At 40.2% G+C, this 21,065-nt stretch overlaps 1 protein-coding gene across 2 annotated transcripts in view; it reads left to right on the forward strand.

The window, feature by feature from the left end:
- CDC37L1 (cell division cycle 37 like 1) overlaps window positions 1-21,065 on the forward strand; it is a 684,318-nt gene that overhangs the window by 542,677 nt on the left and 120,576 nt on the right. Inside the window, exon 6 of one of the 2 annotated variants that reach the window (XM_044061102.1) lies at window positions 3,674-3,799. The exons of the other annotated variant lie outside the window; for it this stretch is intronic. Coding sequence (XP_043917037.1) covers window positions 3,674-3,799 — 126 coding nt within the window. The remainder of the gene's footprint in view (window positions 1-3,673; window positions 3,800-21,065) is intronic. 2 annotated transcript variants of the gene reach the window in all.

The raw sequence follows: 21,065 nt of genomic DNA on the forward strand, positions 1-21,065 counted from the left end.
GACATTACAGCAGCTTCTACCCATGCTGGGCAAGAAGGCTTGGCTTGTTACTCTGGACCTCAAAGAGGCATACCTGCTTGTCCCTATCAGACAAAATTGCAGAAGATACCTCAGATTCAAAGCTGGTACAATGCATTACCAATTCTCTGCACTGCCCTTTGGCTTATCTACTGTGCCCAGGGTCTTCACAAAGTGCCTTGCACCAGTAATTGCATTTTGAAGACAAAAAGGAATCCAAATATATCCATACCTGGACGACTGCCTCATTCAAGCAGAGACAAAGGACATTCTTCTACAGCATCTGGCGTTTGTGAAAAAGTTGCTAATTTCTGTAGGGTACACAGTAAATGAAAAGAAGTCAAAACTAGTACCCTCACTACAGATTACATTCCTGGGTGCCAGCTTAAATACAACGGCCCAGATGGCTTACTTCACGCCAGACAAACAAGTTCAACTAACTCAATATTTTCAATTACTGGCAAAAAAGTCCCATCTCCCTGCAAGAAAAATTCTGCAGGCCCTGGGATTCATGGCATCCTGCATACTACTAATACCAAATGCCAGACTGCATATGAGGAAATTACAATGGTACCTAAAAAGTGTTTGGACTCAACACTCTCACAGTTTAGAAGCAGTAATTTCAATGATTCCCTGCCTACAACAGGAGTTTCGATGGTGGGCACAGGCATGTCACCTAAACAAGGGTCAGCCTTTTACACAACCCACAGCCAGGCAAACTCGAACAACAGATGCTTTAGATTACGCCTGGGGAGCACACATGGCAGGAAAATGCATTCAGGGCAAGTGGACCACAGACCAGATGCATCTTCACATCAATCAAAAAGAGATGTTGCCTGTTCAAAATGCCCTAACAGCTTTCAAGGATCTTCTACATCCAGGACAACTATTACTAAAGACAGACAACACCACAGTAATGTGGTACATAAACAAACAAGGGGGCACTCATTCTTATCCCCTATGCAGGCAAGCCATGACCTTGCGGAACACAGCTCTAACGTACCAAGTTCACCTGCAAGCACAATTCCTGCCAGAAAAGAAAAATACTCTGGCAGATGACCTAAGCTGAAATGTCATGGACCCTCACAAATGGAAATTGAATCCACAAATCTTCAGCATGATAACACAAAAATGGGGATGCCCAGGCATAGATCTTTTTGCCTCCCCACTAAATTGCCAACTACAAAAATTCTGCACAAGGACTTATCACAAACAAGCATGGAAAGTGGATGCTCTTCTGTTCAGCTGGAAAAACCTAAAAGTCTATGCCTTCCCACCACTGCCTCTCCTTTCAAAGGTACTCCTAAAAGCCAGACAAGAAAAACCACAGGTGATCCTGATTGCTCCAGACTGGCTATGCCAGCACTGGTACCCTATCTTAAGGAACTTGGCTCAGGGCCCACCATGGATTTTGCCCCAAATTCCACACCTTCTGACTCAACAAAACAATCAGATCCTGCACGGTCAGCTCAAAACCCTAAACCTGGCTGCATGGCAGATACTTTAGTCAAACAGTCAACACCTCTCTCTAAAGCTGTTATGGATGTCCTTTTGGAGGCCAGGAAGCCTAGCACCCGGAAAGCTTACTCAGAAAAATGGAAGAGATTCTGCGCTTGGAACCAAGCTCACAGCCTTGACCCTCTTGTTCCAAACATTCCTCAGATTTTACAATACTTAACTGAGATGCTGGATAGAGGCCTATCCTTTTCATCAATTAAGATCCACGCCTCTGCCATTTTTGCACATTACAACACGGATCCTCCTTTATTCTCTCATCCCTTGCTAAAGCAGTACCTCAGAGGGGCTAAAAACATAAGACCGCCCTGGGGAGCACCAACACCAACTTGGGCCCTCAATTTCGTTTTGGAAAAACTGACCCTACCACCTTTTAAGCCAGCCAATACAGCCGATCTAAAATTTTTATCATGGAAAACAGCTCTGCTCCTGGCAGTAACTTCAGCATGAAGAGTCTCAGAGCTACAGGCATTAATGGCAGTGGAACCTTTCATAATTTTTCATCAGGACAGGGTATCTTTAAGGACAAACCCTGCCTTCATGCCAAAGGTGGTATCTAGTGTGGCTCTTAACCAAACCATCCATTTGCCTACTTTTTATCCAAACCCCCAAAATAAAGGGGAGAAACTTCTGCATTCTTTGGACATACACAGACAGCTACGCTTCTACTTGGACAAAACAAAAGCTTTCAGGAAAAACTGAACAACTGTTTGTAGCGTATGCTGCAGGATCACAAGGCAAGGCTATCTCAAAGCAGACTATATCCAAATGGATAGGACACTGTATTCGGTACGGCTACACACAGCATGGAAAATCGGTCCCTAATAACATTAGGCCTCATTCTACCAGGGCAACAGCCACTTCAACAGCCTTTCTCAGAGGAGTACCTACCAAGAAAATTTTGGAGGCTGCAACTTGGAGTTCAGTGCACACCTCCACCAAGCATTACCACCTGCCTCTTTACTCTAAATCCAGAGCAGGATTTGCCACTGCAGTTCTGCAGGGCCTCATAGCCAATCCTAACTCTTTATAGATCAGCCACCCAACCTTAGCTTTGGGATTCAACCCAAGTGTGATGACTACAGCAGTGTAACACGATGAACATAGTACAGTTTTGTACCTACCATAAATGTAGATGTTCGAGTGTTCACACTGCTGCAGTCCAGGTTACCCTCCCTCCATCCCCTCTGAACTAGCTGGACTTCTCTATACCTTTCTATCCTATACAACCTTTGGGGTGTATTTGCTGGTAACTGAAGGTATTGTTTTTATTTTATATGTATATGTTTGATTAGCAATATGTATTGCCTACCTACTTGGGGGCAACTGACATCTGGGGCAAGAAAAACTGAAGAAAATAGCATTGGATGCTTATTATATACCCCTGGCGCACTGACGTCAGGGAAGAAGCGACAGCAACCGACGCCGGACCAAGACTTTGGAACTCTGGCCGACTGCGGGACCGCCTGAAGGCAGGATAACCCAAGTGTAATGACTGCAGCAGTGTGAATACTCGAACATCTACATTTATGGTAGGTACAAAACTGTACTTTATTCCACCACACTCTTGCATGTTTACAGAAGTTTTACACCACATAGGGAGGAAGCATCCTGTGCTCTTGAATACTGGCCGGATGGAAGGGATAACCTAGTTACAAAACCCCAGAAGTAATGAACACTGTAATGGTGATCTGTCTGAACAGCCACTGTTATACTAAGTTACTTAACTGTACTTTGCTGTATTTTTTCAAACTGATTCTTCACTATGTCTGTCAAGCTGTCTCCTCTCAAAAGAACGAATGAATGAAAGAAAATATGTTTTTAAGGGGTGCTCTGGTGGTATTTGCCTAGATGTTTTAGCTGGAAATGAATTGACTTGCTGTTGAAGATGAACAAGTCTCTTAAACAAATCTTTGAATGTCTCATTAGCCTGGCAATGCTTCTGAGTGCTACTGCTGATGAATCTGTAAGAACATATTAATTCTGCAAATTGACATTTTAGTGCTATCCAGTCTACAAATTATTTTAGGTATGAGCCTGTCTTAAAGTGAAGTCAGCCAAGTAACTGTTTAAAATGAATTGGCAAAATTAAATGTAAAGGCACAGTATGCATTAACTAACTGCAACATTTTTGGATCAGACAGGAGCTGGCTATACAGAAGCATTCAAATGTGAGCTAGAGGCCTTCAGAGCTAAAATAAAACAGCTTTCAAGAAAAAGTAGTAGTGATTGCAATACAGCACATATACTAGAATGCGCATCAAAAGTAAGTATGTGTACCAGAAGTACAAATGTAGTGTAAAGTATATTTTCAAATGAAAAAACAAGGAAGGATTAGCATGTAGAATGATGCCACGTTATTTTGTCTAACAGTAAATTGCTGACTGTAGTGCTTGCATTTGTTTTGTGAACATAACATAATGGTGAGCTTTGCATACAGTAGTTGCTTAATGAATAAAACTCTTGCCAAATAAAATGTTAGCATTCCATTGATTTCTGTAACAGATGTATTTATTTTCTTTTTCTTTTTTATCACAACCTGCACTAAATTTTTAAAGTTTAGTCTGACTGACCTGTGAGCCATTCATATCTAATGCCTGACCATAATTTGAGTTAAAAATTAGCTAGCAGTGGCAGCGGGAGAAATTATTTTTTTTCCATTGGTCAAAGAACATTGTGTGTGCAATACTACATTAACCTATAGTACTTCGTATTCTGTAAGAGCTGCTGTGGTCACTGCATTCGGCAGTGCTGCACATGTGAACCCCACTAGCTGCGTAGTAGAAAGGGCCACCTTAATTTTGCCCACCACACATCCATGACCCAACAGAATTTTTTTTATGTTTTTACAGGGGGGCTGTGCCCTCTTGCAACCCCCATACCCCCTGCAAATTAAATACACCAACTCCAAGATTGCACTATATTGAGAAAAATGGAAGTTATGCCTATGGCACCCCCACATCTGCAAGAACTGGCCAGTGGGGTACGCCCATAAGTATCACCTTACAGTCTTCTTAACAAGGGCTTGCTAAAGTAAAATATTCATATGGGACTTAAAATGAAAATGTATCCAAATTAAAATAGTTGTATATTGTTTCAGTACTTTGGTCCGCTGTTGTGTGTAAAAAAAAACTTATTGGAGCGCATTCTTACATTAGACTGTAGTTGTTTCTTTGACATTTATAAAGTTATCCATATGGATGTTCTTCGTGTTTCACTGCTGCAGTCATTACATTTGGGTAATCTGCTGGCAGGTTGCCCTCAGTCAGCCTGATTAACAAAGTCTTGGGTCCTGTGTCGGTTGCTGTCCCTTCTTCCATGACGTCAGGTCGACAGGGGTATAAAACATGCAGCCGACGCCATTACATCAGTCTTTCTTGCTGCGCTGTGCCCAAAGCAGAAGCAGTTCGCAAGTGCCGGTCAGCCAACTCCTGAAATTTTCATTTTCGAGTTTCAGAACCGAAGTCTTCAACTAAAAGCTAAGTACCCCATTGGGGAAACTTTTTCTTGCTCCTTACCGATGTCAGTAAAAGTTAATAATTGCATTACTTGTGGGAAGCAAATACCTCATAAGGATTTGCATTTGTATTGTATTCCTTGCCTAGACCCTGATCATAACGTACATTGCTGTCGGTTTTGTGCTAGATTTAATCAATGCACTATTAAACGTCGGTATATTTTTGCTTCTTAATATTTTGTATCATGATTTAACTATCCAGAAATGACATCTGTTAGCAATCCGACTACCGGAATAACTAAAAAAATGCAAAGAAAAAGAGACAGACTGTCAAGGTCCAAAACTGACAATGACGCTTCGCCCGGTACTCAGTGAGGTGTTTTCGCAGGCCCTGATACCCGCTACTTTTGATTCGCAGGCCTCTACTGACACCCATTCAGAGTCCGGTATGCCACGAGATGCTTTAAGTATTGGACCCATGGATGTCTCTACCTTAGATGGGTCCGGAGCCGCTGAGCAGGCACTGGCTTCTGAGGGTGTCTTCAGGCATAAAGATTTGTATATTAAACCAGCGCCATCTTCAAAACTAAGGCCAAAATCTACTTCTATGTCTAAAAAAAATGATGCTTGGGCCACGTGTGCAGGCCGCAATGCCTAAAAAACAAATGATCAAAATGGCTGAAGATTTAATTACCTTGATCAGGGGTAGCCAACCCCCTCCTGCTAAGAGGCCTAGGCAAGGCACTGACTATGAATCTTCAGATCAGGTTTCTATTTCTTCTGATTCTTCTGAACAGGATTTATCTATACCTACTTATGAGGACTCTGATGCAGAAGATTCCATCCCTTCTGCTTCTCCCCCTGAAGATTTCTCTTTTGGAGAAACTTTACATACCTCAAGGGAACACTTCCACTGGGAAAGTCAGGATTTCTCTGAATCTAAAAAGAGACTTGGGGATTTTCTTGGCCTTTGGCTATACCTCCTGTTGTAGACATTGTTGATGTTTTTTCAGAATCTAGTATGACTCCTGATTCTCTGCCTCCGGCTCCTAGTAAGCCAGACAGAGATACTACAGGGTTCCTGATTCACACAAATTCCTCTTCAAAAACCCTACTGCTGATCCTGAAACCATTTCTCAGGGTCCCAAGGGCGTTAAGGCCTCTACTGCTAAAAATCCTACCCCTTCTGATAGAGATTTCAGAGCGCTGGATAGATGGGGTAAGAAGGTTTATACGTCTGCAACCTTGGCAATCAGGGCTTTAAAACTGTCAATTTCATATGCTTAAATATCAACAGCATGTCATGGGACTACTTAAACAGAAAATGATGTTGATTTCTGACTCTGTGGAAAATAGAGTTGCAGGATTTATTACATTCAGCTGAATAAGTTGGAAAACATACTTTGCAATGTGTTTTTGATTCTTTGGAGGCCTCTTGCAGGGCTGCTGTAACTGGATCTGTGATAAGAAGACATGCTTGGCTCAAAGAGCAAAATCTGCCTGACCATGTTAAAGCAAAATTGTTGGATGCTCCTTTACAAACAGGACAGTCTCTTTGGTAATAAGGCTGAAGAAGTTTTAAAAAAGATGGAAGATAAAGCTAAATCTATGCAGACTGTGAAAGATTTCTTACAAGTGCAGTCTCCTAGATTTAGTAGGCACTGGCCTACTAAGAACTGGTCCTTTCCAGTTCCCTTGAGAGCCGCTCAAGTCAAATCCAGACATTCCAAAGGCTCCAGGTTTCAGTCACAAGGAGCTTTTAGAACAAAACAATGGGGTTGCCTGCACCTCCAAATCTGGAAGCAACAAGGCACCTCCCTATGGTAAACAGTCTCAATGACTTTCCTCTACAATCACCAAGCATTTACCTTTTGGCCGCCCCTTTGGGGGGAAAAATGGCACTTCATACACGAAACTGGCAACTGATTACCCAGGACAAATGGGTTTTAAATATAGTATCCCAGAGATACAGATTTCATTTCCACACGTTGCCAATCCCAAACGCATGGCCAGATCAAATCAGTTGGCAGAGGCCCAGAAACAAGTTCTATCCCTCATGAATATGGCAGCTATTCAACCAGTACCAGAAGAGGAAAAGGGACAAGGTTTCTAGTTTAGACTTTTCCTGGTACCCAGAAAAGACAAATCATGGCGTCCAATTCTGGACTTATCCACTCTAATTACATTTCTGAACATAAGATGCTGACTCTTCAACAGTTACTACCTATGCTAGGCAAGGATGCCTGGCTGGTAACTCTAGACTTAAAAGAGGCTTACCTGCATATCCCAGTCAGGGAATCTTGCAGAAGTTACCTCTGCCTCAAAGCAGGCTACTTGCATTACCAGTTCTCTGCACTGCCCTTTGGCTTATCTACTGCACCCAGGGTTTTCACAAAGTGCCTGGCTCCAGTAATCGCATTTTGCAGGCAAAGAAATATTCAGCTATATCCATACCTGGACGATTGTCTAATTCAGGCAGAAAACAAGGATATTCTCCTAAAGCATCTGGCTTTTGTAAAAAGGATTCTAACTTGTCTAGGGTACACCATAAATGAAAAGAAATCACAACTGGTACCGTCTCAAAAAATTACATTCCTGGGTGCAAGTTTGAATACAACTGCCCAGGTGACTTACCTTACACCAGAAAAGCAAATTCAATTGATGACTTACTTCAAACAGGTGGCCACAAAAACCCTGCTATCTGCAAGGCAAATTCTGCAAGCCTTGGGGTTCATGGCCTCTTGCATTCTTCTAATTCCATATGCAAGACTGCATATGAGGAAACTTCAGTGGTACTTAAAAAGTTTATGGAATCACCATTGTCACAGCCTGGAAACAATGATTCCTATTATACCTTGCCTGCAACTAGAGTTCCTATGGTGGACAGAAGCCTGCCACCAAAACAAGGGACTGTCATTCACTCCACTCCCTGCCACCCAAACCCTAACTACAGACGCATCAGACTGTGCTTGGGGGGCTCATCTGGCAGAGAAGTGCATTCAGGGCAAATGGAGCCCAAATCAAATGCACCTACATATCAATCAGAAAGAGATGCTAGCTGTACAGAATGCTCTGACAGCCTCCAAGGACTACCTTCATCCAGGACAGCTACTAATAAAGACAGACAACACCACAGTCATGTGGTACATAAACAAGCAGGGGGGTATACATTCCTACCCCCTTTGCAGACTAGCCATGGCATTGTGGAACATGGCCTTGACTCATCAAATACAACTACAAGCTCAATTCCTGCCAGGAAAGCTAAATACTCTGGCATTCGAACTAAGCAGAAATCTTATGGACCCACACGAATGGAAACTGGAACTGCAAGTTTTCAACATGTTGACACACAGATGGGGGAGCCCAGACAAAGATCTTTTTGCCTCACCCCAGAACTATCAGTTGGACAAATTCTGCACAAGAATTCATCACAAAAAAGCTTGGAAAGTGGATGCTCTATCATTCAGTTGGAAAAAACGGTCAGTCTATGCTTTTCCCCCTCTGCCTCTGCTCTTCAAAGTCCTACTAAAAGTCAGAGAGGACAAACCAAAAATGATTCTGATTACTCCAGACTGGCCTCGCCAACAATGGTACCCACTCCTTCGCAATGTGTCACACCTTGCTCCCTGGCACCTACCTCAGACACCTTACCTACTGTCTCAGCAGAACTACCAAATTCTGCATCCTCAGCTCCAAACTTTGAATCTTGCAGCATGGCTAATCAACTAATTTCACTCTTGACATCTCTCAGCAGACCTGTGATGGATGTCATTTTGGAGGCTAGAAGGCCCAGTACTGGAAAATCTTATGCTGACAAATGGAAAGGATTCTGTGCCTGGAACCAGTCACAAGGAATAAGCATAGCAATGCCCAATGTTGCTCAGATTCTGCAATACCTAACTGAGATGTTTCACAAGGGCCTATCTTTTTCTTCCATAAAAATCCATGCCTCTGCCATTTCAGCTCATTACAACGCAGAACCTCCCCTCTTCTCTCATCCTCTGCTAAAGCAGTATCTCAGAGGGGCCAAAAATTTAAGACCTCCCAGGAGAGCACCAACTCCTGCATGGGACCTCAATTTTGTTTTGGAAAAACTCACTACCTCCTTTTGAGCCAGCTGCTACTGCGGACCTAAAATTTCTCTCCTTGGAAACCAGCTTTCCTTTTAGCAGTCACTTCAGCTAGAAGGATTTCAGAATTACAGGCTCTTATGGCAGTGGAGCCTTTCATTATCTTTCATCCGGACAGGGTGGCTCTCATAACTAATCCATCCTTTATACCTAAGGTGGTATCCAGTGTGGCTCTTAATCAGACCATTCATCTGCCGTCTTTCTTTCCCAATCCACAGAACAAGGGTGAGTGGATTTTGCATTCATTGGATGTACACAGACAACTTGGATTCTACTTAAACAGGACAAAACCTCTAAGAAAATCTGAACAACTATTGGTGGCATTTACTGCAGGGTCAGAGGGAAAGGCTATTTCAAAGCAGACTATTTCCAAATGGATAAGCCATTGTATTTGTTTCTGCTGTATGCACCATGGTAAACCTATCCCCCAAGGGGATCAGATCTCATTCCACCAGGGCTGCATCTACTTCTGCAGCCTTTCTCGAAGGGGTTCCTACCAGAGACATTCTAGAAGCAGCTACCTGGAGCTCAGTTCATACGTTCACCAAACATTACCATTTACCTCTCTTCTCTAAATCCAGAGCTGGCTTTGCCACTGCTGTCCTGCAGGGCCTTATAGCTGCTCCTAATGCTGTATAAATCCATCCTCCCAACCATAGCTTTGGGATTCTACCCAAATGTAATGACTGCATCAGTGAAACACGAAGAACATAGTACAATTGTGTACACTTACCATAAATATAGATGATCGAGTGTATTCAATGTTGCAGTCCTGGTTACCCACCCTCCAGCCCCCTGTCTTTCTCTTACTATACCTCTCCTTCACTTGCTTAAAAGCCTTTTTGTGTATTTGCTTTTGTTTGGAGGTATATTTTTTGTGTTTTAAGTTATATACATATATATATATATATATATATATATATATATATATATATATATAATGTGTGTGTTTTTTTTTTTTTTACTCCCCATTTGGGGGCACCTGACATTTGGGGCAAGAAAAACTGATGTAATGGCATCGGCTGCATGTTTTATACCCCTGACGTCATGGAAGAAGGGACAGCAAACCAACACATGTACCAAGATTTTCTTAATCAGGCCGACTGAGGGCAACCTGCCAGCAGATTACCCAAATGTAATGACTGCAACAGTGAATACACTCGTACATTTATGGTAAGTGTACACAACTGTACTTTTTGCATCCTTGGTGTTTAAAAATCATGTGCTTTCCTTAACAGTTTGGGTTCCAGAAAGTCATAAAGCCTTTACTATTTTTTTCCTGCGGCAGCAATAATCAGTATTCTTTGTTTCTGTTTTAAGGCAAAACAAAGGGAACACTGACTGAAATTAGCAGTAATGCTGTGTAGTTAAGCAGTAATCGAGGATCTGTGAGTAGCACATGTTTTAGCAGTGGTTGGCATGGCTTAATGAAGAGACAAACCCTAACTGATAAATCAAAGCCAGGCGTAAGTAAATCTGCATTAGCCACAACCAAACTCAATTAATTCCTGTAACAGACAGTGGCATAACTTTATTATTTTCTTTTAAGTAATACCGTTGTGTAGTACAACAAGCTTCTTTACCATTTCATCTCTTGGCACCACCACAAGTCTCCAAGTAGGTTTATGAATGTACTGTGCCCATTTGAGTGAGACATTTCCATAAGTTCATTAGCTTCATGGTCACTTCAGGCTGATTGTTTAAATGTAAAGAAAAAATACAAAGTGTATGATTCAGATTTGCATCAGTGTTCATTTGTTTGTTTGTTGTTCTCCAGTTGCTCTCTTAATCTAATACGTGGCTGTGCGTTTGGGAGGAGAGTCAAAGCATATCCCTTGTATATTCAATTTAAACAAATATCTTAAAAGAGATGCTAACAAATGCAGCATACGTACGTTATCTAGGCTTCAGCACTTCATATTTACGTGTTAGTGGAGCTAAAATAAACTCTGCCATCATTTTTGTTTCAATATGTGCAAAAATGATATCCCTACAGCTGCATTCTGCTATTCCCCTGAGTAGTGTTCAGTTTACAGTGGGCAAGCTTATCGCTCTGCCCACATTTTTAAATGCTGTTCACTGCATAATGACAAATACATAAGCTGAAGGGGAAAGAAGTTGTATTTATCTTGGTAAAAACAGATAACTCCTGATCTAACTCCTGAATGAGTTTAGTTTTAGCAGCTATAACGTTACTGCTGATTTTGTGCAGTTGTGCAGAATTGCTGTGTGCATTATGTATGTGATTTCAGATGGCAAATGCTAATTTCATCAGATCAGATCTGGATTACTGCAGAGGTGAGCCAGCTTCCTAAGCCCCCCCCCCCCCCCCCCCCACACACACACACACAAATTGCAGCAGTTCTGAAGTTGGTTAGGTTAGTATGTGGGGGTCAACACCCTTCATAGGGGGGACAAAGGACTTGCTTCCCCATTAAAAGGAAAACAAATCAATAGCACAGTCAGCCTTTCAAGCTCCCCCATTTTGTTTACAGCTGAGAAAGTTTAAAATGTATTCAATACTTGAATTAAAAAACAAGTTCCATTTGACATGTAGAGTGACCTTTTAAAACAATACTTTATAAGGCAGTAAAACGTGTAGGTGTTGTCTTGCATGTTACAGTTTTATGATTTTAATGTTTGTGTATCTTGTCAATGTTTTCTCACTGTTTATTCAATCATTTTGTTTTCTCATTGTATGTTCAAACAGTTCATCACATTATGTATGTATGCATGCATGTATGTACAGTGGATATAAAAAGTGTACACACCCCTGTTAAAATGCCTGTTTTTTGTGTTATAAAAAATGAGACCACAATAAATCTTTTCCCACCTTTAATGAGTCCTATAACCTGTACAACTGAATTGAAAAACAAACAAATCTGTTAGGGGAAAAATATAAAAAAAGTAAAAAAAACTTACAATAAGCTGGTTGCGCAAGTCTGCACACCCTTAAACTAATACTTTGTTGAAGCACCTTTTGCTTTAATTACAGCATTCAGTCTTCTTTGGTACATATCTACCATCAATTAGAGTCTCTGATTAACCCCAAATAAAGTTCACCTGTCTTAGTAGGATTTTCCTAACATTTACTCAGTTCCTTGCTACACCAAAAGCCATGGTTCACAGACAGTTTACAAAGCATCAAAGGGATCTCATTGTTGAAAGCTATCAGTCAGGAGAAGGGTACAAAAACATTTCCACAGCATTGGATGTGCCATGGAACACAGTGAAGACAGTCATAAAGTGGGGAAAATATGGGACAACAGTGACGTTGTAAAGAACTGGACGTCCCTCCAAGATTGATGAAAAGACAAGATGGCAATTGGTCAGGGAGGTTGCCAAGAGACCTACAGCACTGAAGGAGCTGCAGGAATTTCTGACAAGTACTGGTTGTGTAGTAAGACGCTGTCCGGTTCGATTCTCATCTAGAGCGTCTTCTGCGTGGAGACATGCGTGAATGGGCGTACTTTCATTGAAGGTTGTACGACAGGGCTGGCAACTCAGCACATAAAAATCAACTGCCATTCATTAGTGGACCGGAGTTCCGCTGTGGCGACCCCTAACCAGGAAAAGCTGAAAGACGCAACTGGTTGTGTACAACATGCGACAATCTCCCGTATTCTCCATATGTCTGGCCTATGGGGTAGGGTTGCAAGATGGAAGCCTTTTCTTACACAGAAAAACATCCAGGCCTGGCTAAAATATTCAAAACAATACATCGTCTCCCAAAACCATGTGGGAAAATGTGTTATGGTCTGATGAGACCAAAGTTGAACTTTCTGGCCACAATTCCAAAAGATATGTTTGGCCCAAAAACAACACTTTGCATCACCAAACGAACACCATCCTCATGGTGAAGCATGGTGGTGGCAGTATCATGATTTGGGGTTGCTTTTCTTCAGCTGGAACTGGGGCTTTAGTCAAGGTGAAGGGAATTATGAACAGTTCCAAATACCAGTCACTTTTGGCCCAAAACATTCAGGCATCTGCTAGAAAGCTGAAGATGAAGAGGAATTTCACCTTTCAACACAATGACTCCAAGCATACATTTAAAATCAACAAAAGAATAGTTTCACCAGAAGAAAATTAAAGTTTTGGAATGGCCCAACCAGAGCTCATACCTAAATCCAATAGAAAATCAGTGGGGTGACCTGAAGAGGGCTGTGCACAAGAGATGCCCTCGCAATCTGACAGATTTGGAGTGCTTTTGCAAGGAAGAGTAGGCAAATTTTGCCAAGCCAAGGTATGCCATGCTGATAGACTCCTAGTCAAGAAAATTGAATGCTGTAATTAAATCAAAAGGTGCTTTAACAAAGTATTAGTTTAAGGGTGTGCTTATTGTGCGTTTTTTATTATTTATATTTTTCCCCTAACAGATTTGTTTGTTTTCAATTGAATCATACGGTTGTAGGTCACATTAAAGGTGGGAAAAGTTTTGAAATGATTTATTGTAGTCTCATTTTTTTATATCACAAAAACCTGGCATTTTAACAGGGGTGTGTACACTTTTTATATCCACTGTATGTGTGTGTGATATCCTGACTGAAACCATTATTGCAGTATTCCTGACATATGGATTGTCACCACTGATGACCATCTGGGGTGCCAAAGCTTTACCTTCCCAAGGTTGTATGTCCAACACATGACCTCGGCTCGAAAGTGTAGGGGTGTATAGCCCAAACACAGGTTGTGTATTCATCTGATTGATCACGGTTTGGTCATTGATACCGTGGTTTTTACTCAGTCGTTTAGTCAGATAAGTCCCTGTTGGGGAACCTTCCTTTTTATTTATGCTGGGGAACCTTCCTTTTTATTTATGCTAATTTTATTAAGACTTGTTTGATGTCACCTAGGGAAGGGTAAGTGCAAATGTAATGGGCAGATTCCATACAAGGACTTGCATACCAAGCCGCATCTGTCTATCATTTGTTCATTCCCAAAACCATTAGGTTGAGGCTTCCCCTCTCAACACCTTTCTAAAAACTCAGTATCTTAAACACTGTCCAAGATGGCAGAATCTGCATCCCCAAATGACCATATACTGCTTAAGGTATAAGCTAAGGAGGCCTAGAACTGATTTTGGCCCAAAATTTCAGACTCTGACATATCTCTTGCGGTTGCACACTATGCCAGGTTACATCTGTTGCCCACTACTGACACCCCATCAGAAGCCATTATGGCTCCTGAGGCCTTGTTTTACTGCCCATACATCCGAGGAACTATGACTTGTTACCAAGGGACCTCATGGCATCCCTCAAATATTGGTTAGGGAAGAGATTCCAGACACATTAATAGAGGTTATATAGGGGTCCAGACTTCCGCATCTCATAAAGGTTATCATCACCCAAAGAAGAAAAATAAATGCTAGGCATGTGGCCTATCCCACAACAGCTTGAGAAAAGGAGTGAAGCAGTTTCTCACTGGAATTGTTCAAAGCTGTTTTGTCTTTGAAACCTCCCTTCTTTGGGTCTCCACAACCACAGGCTACTCCTGAAAACTGCCTTGGTATCCCCTTCTGAAGAACAACAAGACTTCCATACTTACCATTCTCTAAGAGTATTTTTCTCAACTGCATTCCCAAGGAGAAACCCACTTGGGTGAAGAGGACTCTGTCTCTGGGTCCCCCTATTGAGTAAGCTTCCTTTGGGGAGACAGGAAAAGTATTCCATCCCACCCCTCCATCTCCTCTTCTCTACATTATTTCAACTTTCCTTTTTCGCTGCCTTTTCCTTTAGCCTCTGCTCTGTTACATAGGAACAGGGGAGTTTTCTTACTTATTCGAACTGCACCCCTCTTAGCTGCCCAGTCTCCCTCTTTTAGTAGTCTTCAGGCCATTAGCTTGGAGATGGTTTGAGGAGTTATGCTCATACATCCATATGTATACCCCTATGCTTATGAGCTGAGGTCATGTGTCAGATTTGCAACCTTGAGAAGATAAAAAAAAAAAAAAAATGCGTTGGTACCTCAGACGGACATCAGTGATGACAAATCATAGGTCAGGCCTACTGCAGCAGTGATCAGTATAACATATACTGATATGGTAAGTCCTTACACAACTGTACTTTACTTTCTCTCTGTATCTTGTGGAGCTCTTCTCCTTGGGCCTATGCTGAAAAGGGTTTCTACCCAGATGGACTTTCCCAGTCAATAAAAGTAATCACTAAAGAAAAATAAATGTGGAAAAGCAAATAATATGGATTCTGCTAGAATACAATGCATTTATTTTGATGTTTATTACTAAATTAACTCAATATATTTTGTAAATTGATGACTACATTATTTTCATTTTGTGGTCATCATACTTAATGTTATCACTATTGGTTCACAGTGGTGTACTATTGTTTTTATTAATGTCTTGAGTGGCAGTAAGTGTGTGGGTAAACTGTTTTTGTTTCAAATGAAAGTCAAGAAGTTAGCAAACCATATGGATCCATTTGAAAATGTGCTATGAGTATGAAATTAGAAATGAGCACTGTACTGATCGCTAAAGAAGTTATGTCGCACATTGTTAACGAGAGTGCATACACGCGTGCACACGTGGACTGACCCTCTTTGGAAAAAGCATGACATTTAGGGCATTGTTTATGTTCTTGTATAGAATTATCTATGAAGAAAGTGTAGTACGAAACTATAGGACGAGTTTTGTAGTACAGTTTAAGAGAGGAACAAGGGCTTATTCCTGAAACTAATTGGAGGGTGATAGAGGATGAAACAGTGATGGTGCTGGAAGTAGATTACAGAGCTAGACTGTGATGTTTACGTGGGATACACAGCAGAACGCTAACATCATACCTTTGCTTAAGCACTGGAAAATAATCTATAAATGAGTATTTCCACACAAACAAAACACACTGTTCATAGCCATCTTTAACACTGAACTGCACCAAGCATGATGGTGCCAGCAGTACAGTACACAGATACAACCTGTTTCACCATTGCAGAAACTGAACTGTAACTCCATGAAAGTAGTGACATATAAAATAGGAAAAGTACTCTGTGCATCATTGATTAGATTACAAAACTAAATGTGGCTGCATTTACAGTGTTTCATCCTGTCATAATTAAAACTCAGGAAAACAACATCAAGCCTCTGGAAAAAAACTGCCATGTTGCAGTAATTCCAAGTCTACCCTAGCACTGTTAAACCTGTTAACCAAACATGACATCATGCTAAGACTGGAGATTCAGAAAAATAAGTTTTAGAATGCCAACAGAAGCTTTGTCTTGACAGTGTTAGCTATGAAATAAATAATTCCACCAAAGAAAACACACACAACTGTTGCTGGTATGGTAAGTGATGCCGTTACTGCAGCACATGCAGAACAAAACCAAAGTGCTTAAAAAAGGACACCTTCCTTGCATTATGAGAGCAGAATAGTTGGTAGCTAGGTTACTAAAATTTCACAGTTTTCTTGACTTTGAAGTGCTGTTTTTATTGCAAGCTTTGCGTGATCAGTTGACTGGTGCTTCACCAAGGCTGTGGATAAGAACTCTGAGGAATACCTTCCATTTCATAATTTTTTGGAAAAATATTTTTCTTTTCTCATTAGTATATGCATGTAACACAATGCTGGAAATGCACATTAAAAAAAATGTGTTTAGTAGATGGGAAGAATAGCGCTTTTTTTTCAAAATGGTCATTTCCGTCCATATTATCGTGGAGTGTGAAGGGCCTTACCGGTGTAGATAAAAAGGAAAAAAGTATCGAATTGTATTAAGAAATGCAGAGTGCAAGTAGCAGTGCTACAGATGAATTTGTAAAGAAATGAACATGTGAGTTTGACAGAAAGAGGGTTTCAGAATGAATATTCAGCAAAATATATGAGGCACAGAGGAAAAGGGGAGTGATTATACTAATTGGTAGAGGAGCTCCAATATTGATAAGGAAAAAGGCAAAAATGGTAGTGTTGTTATAGTAAACGGCTGTTGGCATGACAGGAGAATTACACTGCTATGTATTTATATTCCACAAAACCTGGCTCACTGATAATCAACTAGTACTAAATCCTAAAAAAAAATAAACTTCTACTTTTCCTTCCTAAAACAATGGCACAACATAAATCCTCTTTCTCTGTTACCTCCCTTAACAATACCATTAATACACCGGAACCCCATACTAAATTACTTGGTGTCACCATTGATGATGAACTTAAATTCGACTTACATATCTGTCATTACATTTAAAAAAAAAAAAAAAAACACCAGAAACTTGGTCTCCTGTACCGTAATCATAAATTGCTTTCTCCCTTCCCCAAACCCTCCCTTGCCCTGTCTCTCCTCTTACCCTGTCTTCTGTATGCAGCTCCAGTCCTTACCAACCTTCAGTCATCACTTCTTTCCAAATTAGAGCAAACATACAATAAAGTAGCTCGATTTGCCTCCAATCTCCCTTATAAATCCCACCACTGCATCACCCTTAAGCCATTACAGTGGCCTGAATTCCCTAAACAACTCCTTTCACAACTGCATATAACACACTCAGTTCTTTATAACCCCACTTTTTGTCCCTCCATCTCTAATATTGTATCTCAATATAACCCCCGACTCCAACTTCGTACATCTGACAAACATCTTCTGGACATTTACAAACCATCAGAAAATATTGGAAAGGCCATTTATAAGTACTCTGTAGGTCACACCCGGAAGTCCCTTCCACTTAAGATGAGAGGTATCCCCCATAAGTTCCAGTTCAAACTAGAACTCAGAAACATTACTTACAAAAGATCTGGTCCTGCCCTTGTCAAGCTCCAACCTGAAATCTAATTGCTTTCTTCCTAGTTCCATTCTTGATGACTTAATTATTATTCCTTTTATTCTCTTTTGTTTCTTCCTTAATAGAGTTCCTGTTACATTATATCTATATTTTGGTTCTTGGAAATATTTATTCATATTGTTGATTCCTGCTGTTATTGTATTTGTTTTCTGAAACTAATATATTACTGTATATTTTTAGTTGATTCCGTTATATGTAAAAGTTCTTGTCAACATATCTATTGTAATTGTTAGTCTTTTTCTTGAATGTTTGTAATTGTATTTGGTGTTTTCTTCCTCAGGTCTCCACTGAAAAATGGTCTTTTGACTCAGTTCGACCAACCCAGTTAACAAATGACAATGAGTTTTCAGCAGCGAATATTATTTATAGGTGGGGACTGAAATTTGATTTGCAATCATGACTATGTGTCAGAGGGACCCAAGACAGTGTAACAAAAGAGGGTAGATTTCTAAAGAAACTTAGGAAGATATTTTGTAGGGAAAGTGTGAATTTAGTAATAGAAAGTCTGAAATAATTTACATATTCCATAAAGGGTGCAACAACTGGGCTAGACTAGATATAAATTACATTTCCCATTTCCCAGGAGCATGTACAATTTAATTGAAAGATTTGTCATACATCCAATAACTGTTTCTGATCATGCACCAATAAAAAAAACTAAGATAAAAATGCAGGGTAATGAAGTAAAAAGGGCATGGGGGATTTCCCACCTTCTTGTTAAAAATAGGAATGTTAAGGATTGGGTAGTGGAAATTATATTCTAATGTTATTAGAGAATATAGATGCCACGGTGGTGCAGCGGTAGCGTTGTTGCCTCACAGCAAGAGGTTCTCCCGTTCGATTCTCGACTGGAGTGCAGGGAGTACCTTCTGTGTGGAGTCTGCATGTCCTCCCCGCGGTTGGGAGGTGTTCGAAAGATATGCATAAATGGGCATGCCTTTGTTGAAGGTTGGACGTCGAGCTGGCACCTAAGCGTTCGTGAAAATCTACTGCCAATCATTAGTGGACCGGAGTTCCGCTGTGGCGACCCCTAACCGGGAAAAGCCAAAAGACAAACATTAGAGAATATAGAAATATCTTTAGAAGTTATAGCTGGTGATAAAATGAAAATGTGAGTTTAAAAATAGGATCAAAATAAAAGAGAATTATATGATTAAGAAGTAATAAAAATTATTTAGAGTGGCTGACAGAGGTTAAAGTATTCCAGAATAAGGAGATTCTCATGGAACAAGAGGAGGAGCGAATGCAGAGAGCTAAACAGAAAATAAGGGAGTATCTGGATAAAAAGACTGCACTTAAGCAACTATTTTTTGATAACTGCAGAGCACAAAAACTTGGCAACAGAATGCTCAAAGCGTTGTCAACAAACTTGGGGAACCTATAACAAGAAAAATAATTAGAGATCCTGTAGAGGTTTTAGAGATATTCCAGAAACGTTATGAAGATTTGTATAAAACTCAAGTAAACTATAAAACCAGCAAACTATGTAAAAAACAAAAAAAATGGTGCCAGTGAACAGCAGGCCGAGTGAAACAAACGTATTTAATCATGAAGCATTTTTTATTTTTCTCAAATTTTCAAACTTCATCAGATGAAGTACAAGCAAAACTACATGTATTTAAAAGTTGTGGTACATATGTGATCAGATACAACCAATCAAGCATCATTAAGTCATCAAACCCCACCCTTAGTAACCAAATGGCACTACCTGCACTAAATAAAAACAAACCAAGACAATGACTTATAGAATATTTAACTAAATAAAATTAGAAACTATCATTATTGAATCCAATATAGCATCAATGATGTATATTCAATTAAATATATATATATATATATATATATATATATATATATATATATATATATATATACATGTATACATGTATAACACACTAAAAATTGCTGTATTGAAAATTTGCAGCAACCATATACTTTTATAACAAACTAAAAGTATAGATCATAATAGACGGAACCTAATATCATTACATCAACAAACTCCTTAGCTTGAGTAAGCATGTTATCGAACATGCATCATTAATGCCAGGATGACTATAGGCATTGAGATGGATTTGCCAATTCAATTCCAACTCATCTAGATTAAGAGAGAATGGCCCGCCTCTCTCATCTGGAATGACTTGGTCAATCACCCTAAACTTAGAATTATGATCTTTCTCCAACAAAATAGGCTTGGCCAACGCATTCTCTTTTTTTAATTTGTTAATGGCATACAGATGCTCCTAGAATTGTACTACACACCTCTTGGTAATGCCTCTCATATTCAACATCTTTCTCCTTGTTTTCACTATTTACCTCTCTCCCTTTCTAAGACTCTCTTCACTTCACCCATCCTACATACCACCCAAACCCACATCTACAACATCTATCCACACTGTCACCTACTCCACAGTCTGCTGTAGTCTGTATGCCACTGATTTAATTCTACAAAAGAAACTGATAATCCTCTCTCCACAACATAACCTTCCTTGTAATGTCCATAACTATTTTATGAAACCCAAAAAAAGAAACCACATCCAGCTACTACTTCTGCTCATCTTAATCTAGTCCAGCGTGGTGACATACATCCAAACCCTGGCCCTTCTCCTTCCTCTCTTAGTACCCCTAACTCCATAAAATCCCTAAAGTTCACCATCAGTATTCAAAGCATAAAAAATAAAATCCCCCATCTGCATGCATGGTTAAGTCAACATAAACCAGACTTTACAGCCATAACAAAGACCTGGCTAAAACCATATATAAAGGATTCTGAATTTCTACCCCCAAATTATTCATACATTGGAACTGATAAACTTCACAAAAAAGTCAGAAGCATTGCCTTGTTATATCCAAGCACATTTACAGTGATTCCATATTCAAAGCTTATTCCCTTTTTTCCACCTCAGAATTGCTTATTACCTTCCTAAAACTCAATGACTGTAAAAGCCCTTGTATCATAGTCATATGCATTCCCCCAGGCAACAATATTCCTATTCTCAAAGACATTCTTGTATGGACAGCCAGCAATATAAAAAATGAAAGTCATCCAAGGTGATCTTATCATAAACTGGTTAGAAATCTCCAATAACAACCCCTCTTCAGACATCAACTTTCACATCTATACTCTGCTAATTTCTGAAATTACCAGACCTGACAATAAGAATAGCAAAGG

This window comes from Protopterus annectens, chromosome 2.part0 (genome assembly GCF_019279795.1).
Source record: "Protopterus annectens isolate FY-2018-M chromosome 2.part0, PAN1.0, whole genome shotgun sequence".
Classification (NCBI taxonomy): domain Eukaryota; kingdom Metazoa; phylum Chordata; order Ceratodontiformes; family Protopteridae; genus Protopterus; species Protopterus annectens.